Below are 9,035 nucleotides of genomic sequence, written 5' to 3'. Positions count from 1 at the left end.
CCTCTACCTACAGAAGCTGAATGTGAATGTCTGTGTAGCATGGAAAATGTCCAGTATAGTGACCTGAGAAAAAAGCTAACAGCTAGCAATGGTGTTATTATTAAATAATTATTGTATTATTGCACCTCTACAATAAGGTAAAAAAAAGGACAGAAAACCTTTCAATGGCTATTAAAGTTCTTAATAATTGAATTATAATAAGTTTCAAAATAAAATTGGAGATTTAAACTTATATCTAACAGTTCATCCAATAATGGCAAAATTTGGCTTCTGCCTTGGTTGTGGCCAAATATTGATTTTTTGTGACTAGATCATTTGGCATCTGGACAAAAGTGTATTAAGTGGACTGCTTAGTGAAAATATCAGTGGTTTACTGTTTTTACTACAAAAGGTCCTTTAGGAATACTAATAAGCATAGTAATAATGACCTGGGGAGATTGTTATAAATGTCAGTTCCTCTCTGAATAGTACCCCTCTCCCTCAATGCTTGTTCTGAATCAGGAATGGACATCTTAAACAAGCACACTAAGAGCTTTATCTGCATGTATTAATACCAGGCCCAGGTTTTGAGAAACACTGATGTAATAGAAAACTGTGTTTTAAATTTGATAACCACCATTATAGGCTGTCTTCATGTTTTTATAATAAAGGTAGGTGTGTGCAAATTGGCACTGTCATATACATAGAGCTTGAAAAAGTTGTGTCATAGTTCAGTAAATTAAAAAACAACAAAAAACTAGAATATAACTCAAATCCCTGGTGTTGCACAACAATTTTCTTAGTATCAAAAAGTAGCACGAGAATCTGGTAGATGAATCTGTGAGCCTATATTTAAAAATATTTTAACTGTTTTGCGAGGCTGGAGTGGTCTCATTTCTCTGTCTGTGGTGGAAGTATAGTCCAGGGGGAGAGTTGGCATACAGAGATAAAGAGAGGATTCAAATTGAAAAGTAGTAACCAATTATACTGAAGGACTATGAATCCAACCCTTCAATGACTTCTCATGGCTTCCAATTCTTAAATTTATTTTCAGCTAAATGAAAGCAGCCATCTAAGTGATGTGCTGAGACTCAGGTCAGGGTTAACATTATAGAAGATTTTAGTTCCAATTTCATAAGCCTATATATTGAAATAAAACCCCAAATGCAAACAAAACATTTCAATCACGTTGTAAATCATTTTTCTGTCTTGGTTCTTTCAATCTTTAGCCAAAACTAGATCTGGGACAGATTCCAGGCTAGGACAAAAATGCAAAATTCCATACTCCCCATTCCTTTGATTATTTTGCCTTGAATTGAAGTGGATACTTGGCAGTTAGCTGCTAGGGTGCTCAAAATTTTCTGCTTCACTCTCTTCATTAATCAAGTTGACCAAGTAATTTCTAAATCTTCAGTCAGCTTTGTACCTTTCTGTTACTAGCCTAGTAGTGTAGTCTTCCTACATCAAAAACTATGGACAGAAGAGTCCTTAAAACTAATCTAGACTGGCAACCAGCTTTGTTATCAAAATCACAAGGGGGTTTAGTCTAGGTCCAGTTACACGTTGCACAAAAATTCAATTATTGAGACAATGAGGGTTGCCAAGGAAGAAAAGAATTTTTTAAAGTTATTTATTTAAGCCATTTCCTGCCATAAGCAAAAGGATGGAAGATCAGTATACTAATAATCATTTGATACAAGAAGGTGCGCCTAAGGTCCCTGTACACTTTTTCTGGTCCGTGTGCAGAGTGATGGTCTAAACTGATGCTGTGGTCCCCAGTGCCTGGGTAGTGGTCCAGGATCTCTTTATTCATCTTCATAGTCAGTGGAAGCAGATTTACATGAAGGCTGTGGAACAGAGTATGGTTACCGTCTCCGTAGGGAAAGGGCTTGGACCTGATGTGGAGATGGGGGTAGGTGAGGAACTCAGGTCTCTTGTGATCTCCATGATGTGACTTCAAGAAGACATTCAGCATGCTCACTCCCACCCCTGGGAGCTCCACGAAGTAGGTGAGGGCCTGAAACATGTGAGCTGAGTCCTCCCAGCGTGGGTGCCATTGGACAGAGGCCGCTCCAGCTGTGGGTGGGACTGACCCAGCACCGGGATAAAGTGTGGACGTGTCCCAGGCGCCATTTTCCACCTGGACCTGGAAGAAAGAAGTTTTCAATACGACAGACGTCTTGCAGGTAGAAAGGGAAAAACTGCCTCAAATCCAAATCCGTCTCTCTCACTAAGGGATATCATAGCCTTTTAAAGGAGGGGTCATGTGCCTTGGGACAGGTCTTGGTGTATCTCACAAGGGGCTACATGCATTGGGAGAAGGTTGTGGGGGATGGTGGATCTTGGCAGTAGGAAGTCTGCCCTGGGTTCTTCAGAATCTCAACTCCTTTGTCTTGTAGGAAATCCATCATTTCAGGCCGGGTGTGAAGGCTCATGCCAATAATCCCAGCACTTTGGGAGGCCAAAGCAGAAGGATCACTTGAGTCCATCATTTCTGGGAAACAACTCAAAGGGTCAAGTAGTTAAGGGATTATAAAAAACATATAGGGGTTCATGGAACCAGTTACAGTTTGACAGCGAAGAACCTGAACCCGTCACCCATGGGAAATTATCCAAGGTCATATGGCTTGGGTTAGTGGCAGAACCAGAACTCAAGTTCAGGGACTCTGACTCTGAGAAAATGAAGCTCTTGAGAGGTCTTCCAACACATTCCACGTGAGTGATTTACGATGGTTTTAGGAGAGGGGGAGCTGCAAAATCGGGGCACCCTTTGCCCTGACACAGCTCCTTACTGGCGTTAGTTCCCATGGGCGGCGTGTAGCAAGAACACACGAACTTCAGGCAGGTGCACTGGATTCCAGGCACTAACGAACCACGTGCCCTTAGTGAACGTGCCTAACTTCTTCATGGGAAAGCAGCCAGTACAAACCTCCCAGTGTAGTCCAATATATGTTGGCCCCTTTCCTTCCCTCACTTGGGAATTATAAACATTAAGGGGAATAATTGTAGAGTAAATCATTCAGGACAGTGCCTGGAACGTATTAAGGCTCAATATTGTAGCGGATTATTATTACCCTGCCAGGCTTTCAGAAGTTTGCAACGTGCCAGGTAACGTGCTAAACACCTCTTTAAGTGTTTTTTTTCTTTTCTTTTTTTTTTTTTTACTCTGGCCCAAGACTGCGCATGTGCGCCCCCGCGCGTAATGGCACACCCTAGCGGTTTTCCCGCGTAGGCACAAGCTCGGGCCCGAAGGCCCTCCCCTTTAAGCGCGTGCACCGCGGTCCAAGCGCGCGCTCGTTTGCGCATGACGTAAGCCAGGGGCAGGCCTGGGGAGATGGGAACGTTTGCTTCCGGGGCAAAGGCCCATTATTTCCTGGAGAAGCCGGCAATGCGGGTATCCAGGCTCGTGTGAGGCGTTTGCTGTCACTTCCTGGCCCAGTGGCCTCGGTCCCAGTAAACCAGGTATGAAGATCACGAGGCAAAAGCACGCCAAGAAACATCTTGGCTTCTTCCGCAACAATTTCGGCGTTCGCGAGCCGTACCAGATCCTGCTGGACGGCACCTTCTGCCAGGCAGCGCTGCGAGGCCGCATCCAGCTGCGGGAGCAGTTGCCCCGCTACCTTATGGGGGAGACGCAGCTGTGCACCACCAGGTGGGCCCGGCGGGCAGGGAGGAGGCGCAGGGGGTCTGGCGGGGGTGGTAGCGGCGAGGCCTTCGCTGAAAGGTCTCCATTGCGAACCCACGAGGTGCAAAACGCGCCGCCCAGGAAGAGTTGACTGTTAATTGGAGGCGCTGAGGTGGTCAGGTGAATGTACAGTGCCCTGCAAGTATCACTTGTCGTTAGCCTGGCGAATAAGAATATGTGTTGTAGTCGTGTAGACCTGGCTTCAAATCTTGTTCCCAGGCCTACCAGCTCTATGATTTCGAACAAGTTATTTAATCTCTCTGAACCTCGGATTCCTTATTTGCAAAGTAGAGACCATAGCCACTTATAAGGTTCCTGTAAGGTCAAACGAGTATAGTGTACTAGAGCATTTTCCGGTATCTAAAACCTACCCCTCTTTCACTGGTTGCTGTTGTTTGCATAGCTTTTCCTAGTTAAACCAAAAGTTTTCAAGCTTCACCCTATGAGTTAGCTTCCTTGATTCCCAGAATAACAGTCAGCACTCGAGATTAAGCAGTTTGCTCTAGGTCGTTTATTTATTCAACTGGCTTTATTAAGTACCAACCATTGCTGCAGCCACTGAGGATGCTTTGGTGAACAGGACAAACTCCCAGCCCTTATGGCCTGTAAAAGTGCATAAGTCAATCTCCAATTGATGTGTTTTCACTTCAGGTTTAATGTTTCCCCACTTCATCCAAGTGTGAGAACACTTAGGATGGAACCTTGTGGGGATGGGAGGGTGGGAGGAGAGAATTGTGGAAGGTTTCATAGAAGAGATAACATTTGAGCCCTTTCACATGCTCAGACATCCTGAGGAAGAGGACTATTTTGAATGACAGAAAAGAGTGACATTCCCTATTCTGGAGACCTCTTGAAAAACGGAATGGAGTTATGAAATGCCTGGGGAAGAGGTTATAACACAGAATATATTTGGAAATGAAGCTAGGAAGAAGGTAAATTGAGGTTAGATCACGAAGAACTAGTAAGAAATTTCATAGATTTTTTTCATTGTAGAATATTTACTTTAAAAAAGCAATAAAATAAAATGACACAATACTACTACTTGTCAGTAACCACTGTTAACATGTGCTGTATCATCCCTCCAATTGTTTATACACAAGCACACACAGTCACAATGGGATTTTACTGTGTATACTATGTTGATGGTCTGCTTTTCTGACGTTACACTACTCCATGAACAGCTTTCCATATTTGTTTCTCAAGCAGTGCCTCAACTGGGTTACAGATACCCCTAAATTTTTGATCCCACTTAGCCTTTAAGGGCTGTCAGACAAGTCCTTTGATAGGCTGTGCCTCTGAATAGGTTGCTTCTGGCTGCAAGCAGCAGAAATATTAACATTTTTAATACAGTGCTGTGATATAAAAAAGGTTGAGAAGTACTGCATGAAATTATATTTTACAGCATTTTTTTCTAAAATTTTATTTTAATTTCTGGAATTTTTCAAACAACACAAAAGTAGCATAATATAATGAAACAACTACCACGAGCTTTTGCAATTATCAACGTGGCCAATCTTGTTGAACCTCCCACCTCCTTACTGATGGGTTATTTTAGAGCATATTATTCTGTCAATTCTGATGTGTATCCTGAAGAAATAAAGAACCCTTTTTTAAATCTGTAAACAAGATACATTCATTGTATTTGATTTCTATGTTTCTTAAGTTTTTAAAAAATTATAATAGTTACCCCTCTTTTATGATTTACTATTTACATTTTTAAGAGATTGGGTTATTTGTTTTTCAGTAGAATGTATTTCTTGACCACTTTATACACAAGCACACACAGTCACAATGGGATTTTACTGTGTATACTATGTTTATTCATATTCAGGTTTGAAGAAATGTGGAGTTAATTGAGGAAGTAAATTAGTGCAATGTTATCAGGCCTGGGTTTTGTTTTAGAAAAGATAACTGCAGCAATGTGAGGGGTAAATTGGAGAAGCCATAGAGCAAAGACAGACAAACCTGTTTTGTGTTTGTCCAGTCAGGAAATAATGGGAGCCTAAACCTGGGAGAGGAAAGCAGGAACCCAAGGGTTCTACAAGGAGACATTAGTGAGATAGATAGGACTAACAGCTGATGGGGTAGGGGTAAGGAAGAAAAGGTCAAATATGATTTCTGATTTCTATCTAGGGTGTCTGGAAAAATAATAGTTTTAAAGAGTCAGCAAGTCTTTAAGGAAAAATTTGGAGGAAAAGTAGTTTGATTTTAGACAAGGTGAATTTGACAAGCTGATGGCAGGACATGCATAGGAAATATTCAATAAGTAATCAGCAATACTCAAAATGGAGGTCAAAACTGATGGCTACAGAAAGCAAAATCTCTTTTCTTAAAAAAACAAAAACTCAAAACTAAAGAGGTGATAGAAGAGATGAGGCAATGAATATTCTGGCAAAGGGTGGCTAGGATTGAAGAAATCTTTGACTCATTGGTTCTCATAGTTTGGTTTTTTTTTTTAGTGGAAGGGAAGAAGTGCTTGAGAAGCTTATTAAAATACTAATATTTGGCTCCTCCACAAGAGGTACAGATTTTTGGATGAAAGAAGAGTTAGAAATTAATACAATTTAATATCATATGTCATTCTGATATGGGTAGTTTATACATGAGACTTTGAGAAACATTGGCTTATATTAATGTGAAAATGCAGAGTGCAAAGAAGTTGTGATTGTTTTTAAACCACCTGATGATGTGAGAATTTTTACTTTTCTGAATTGGAAATATTTTGAAAGTGTACCAATTTGTGCTTGAAGTAGATCCCTATTATACTGTGGTTGGGGCAAGGGATCTGTTGTCCAGCTGCCTGGATTCATGTCTCAGCTCTACCACTTATTAGTTTGAACTTTGGAACATTACTTAAAATCTCTCAGAATGGGGTGCTCTAAAATAAGGATAATTTTAAGGTAAATTACTTAACTTCTTGGGGTTATTTTGAGATTAAGCAAGAATTTATGTAAAGAGCAAGTTGTATGCTTCCTGGAACATAGTAAGTGCTCATTAAATTTTAACTCTTATTCTCTCTACTTGGTGTATGCATTTTCTAATTGTTCTTTTAAAAGTGAAACAGCTACCATATGACAAATTCAGATTGTAATGGTGTAGTTTTACTTTTTTAAAAAAGTATTTTTTTTTATATTTCCTTCATGTAAACAACTGAAATGTATCTGTTATAATTGTGGGCCACTAATAACATTTTTTTTTCCAGATGTGTGTTAAAAGAGTTAGAGACGTTGGGAAAAGACTTATATGGGGCAAAACTGATTGCACAAAAATGCCAGGTTCGAAATTGTCCCCATTTCAAGAATCCAGTGAGTGGATCAGAATGTCTGCTTTCCATGGTTGAAGAGGGCAATCCTCATCATTATTTTGTGGCAACACAGGTGATACTACTTTGAAAACAAGTCAATTTTAACTGTTTCTATTTCTATTTCATGTGGAGCTGTTTATAATCAGAAAAAATAGGTGGGAGTGATGTTAAAATGTTTAGACTTTTAAAAATGGAGACTTTTAAATTAACTTTCAGTTAATAAAAGCAATTGTCATTTGGAATTTGAGGAGAGCACCTTAAGCATATTGATTTTCTTGTTAGTTACTGAAGTTTCCTTTTTTGAAATGAGAAATTTTTGACATAGAGATGTGATGATTTGTTGTAGGGTTCTTGAAAGGAAGATAAGTAAAGCAAAGATCTTACATTCTATATTTGTAAATGTTTTTTCACATCTCTGTATTTCATACAATTTTTCAAAAAGTCATGGTTCACATTGTTTAAGACTATACCTCCAGTATGGAATGTTTCAGGCTTTTTCAAGACTGGGAGACAGGAGAAGAAAGACTCTCGGAGTTGTTACAAATTAAGTTTACATATGTACAGATTTGCTTAAATATACTTTCCAAATTATGAAATTACACAGAGGCAGAGCTGAATCTAGAATCTGAGTCAGCTAATTCCCACTTAATTCCTATTCCTTCAACTTCTTTGAGCATTTTTGACCCTTTCCAAAGAATATCTTAGGGGAATAACAAGGTAAAACACCTAACAGTTTACTTTTGCATTAGTTTGTAATTTGTGGCCCTAGAATATTGATAAATCCAGTTCACACTGCTGCTACTTACATGGTTTGTGCTCAGTTTTTGTTTTTCTTCCTTTATTTACTATAAAATATACCCCCATTAGTGAGACATACTGATTGGAAAAATAAAACCTGTCATCTCTTTTATTTTTAATATAGCTCTTTTTAAGTTTTTAAAAACCTATTTAAGGCCAGGTATGGTAGCTCATGCCTGTAATCCCAATACTTTGGGAGGTGGAGGCAGGAGGATCACTTGAGGTCAGGAGTTTGAGACCAGTCTGGGCAACATAGCAAGACCTCATCTATATAAAAAATTAGCCAGATGTGTTGGTGCATGCCTATAGTCTCCTACTCTAGAGGCTGAGGCAGGAGAATCGCTTGAGCCCAGAGTTGGAGGCTGCAGTGAGCTGTGAGTACAGCTGCCACTCTACTCCAGCCTGGGCAATAGAGCAAGACCCTGTTGCAAAACAGCAACAGAAAGCCTATTTAAGGCACCTTACCATAGTTGACATTTGAACTAAATAATTCTATTTTTCTTTTTAATAGGATCAGAATTTGTCTGTGAAAGTAAAGAAGCAGCCTGGAGTTCCTCTCATGTTTATTATTCAGAACACTATAGTCTTGGACAAACCTTCTCCCAAAACAATTGCCTTTGTTAAAGCAGTAGAGTCAGGTCAGCTTGTCTCAGTGCATGAAAAACAAAGTATCAAGCAGCTCAAAGAGGAACACGGTTTACTGAAAAACTCTCAACAGAGAAGAAGGAAAAAACACAAGAAAATCAGTGGCCCCAATCCTCTTAGCTGTTTGAAGAAAAAGAAGAAGGCACAGGACACAAAATCAACGGCTTCTGAAAAGAAAAGAAAAAGAAAAAGAATCCGGAACAGATCTACCTCAAAAGTGCTTTCGGAGAAGCAGAATGCAGAATGATAATGAATCCTTTGGCTACTTTTAAAACATTCAAATGTGAAAAATGAATTTATTTTTGAAACTGTAGAAGTATTTATAATAAAAGATTAAACTTATTTTTGTAAATGAATATTGACCCATAAGCCTTGCCTAAAATTATTTGTAAAATAAAAAGAGTGAATGGGTTTATGTGTGATAGTGTTCACTTTTCTTATTTAGTGGTTTGGGGAGGTTGTTTTTAAATGAAAAATTATTGTCTCCTGTGTTCCCCCGCTCCCATCCCCAAATATTATATGCAAATACAGTCATGCACTGAGTAACAATATTTTGTGATCTATGAGGGACAGCATATATGGTGATGGTCCCAATAAGATTGTAATGCAAAAAAAATTTTTTTT

General features: G+C 39.4%; 1 protein-coding gene across 1 annotated transcript; it reads left to right on the top strand.

Moving 5' to 3' along the window:
• The first annotated feature begins 3,348 nt into the window (after positions 1 to 3,348).
• UTP23 (UTP23 small subunit processome component) lies at positions 3,349 to 8,822 on the top strand. The gene is made up of 3 exons (XM_045561453.1): positions 3,349 to 3,631; positions 6,867 to 7,041; positions 8,278 to 8,822. Exons 1-3 carry the CDS (start codon positions 3,444 to 3,446, stop codon positions 8,656 to 8,658), a joined length of 744 nt encoding a protein of 247 aa, XP_045417409.1. The 5' UTR covers positions 3,349 to 3,443; the 3' UTR covers positions 8,659 to 8,822.
• Positions 8,823 to 9,035: the final 213 nt, after the last annotated feature.

The sequence above is a fragment of the Lemur catta genome, chromosome 9 (genome assembly GCF_020740605.2).
Source record: "Lemur catta isolate mLemCat1 chromosome 9, mLemCat1.pri, whole genome shotgun sequence".
NCBI lineage: Eukaryota > Metazoa > Chordata > Mammalia > Primates > Lemuridae > Lemur > Lemur catta.
Note: the sequence above shows the minus strand (reverse complement) of the source record. Positions and strands in the feature narration are given on the sequence as shown.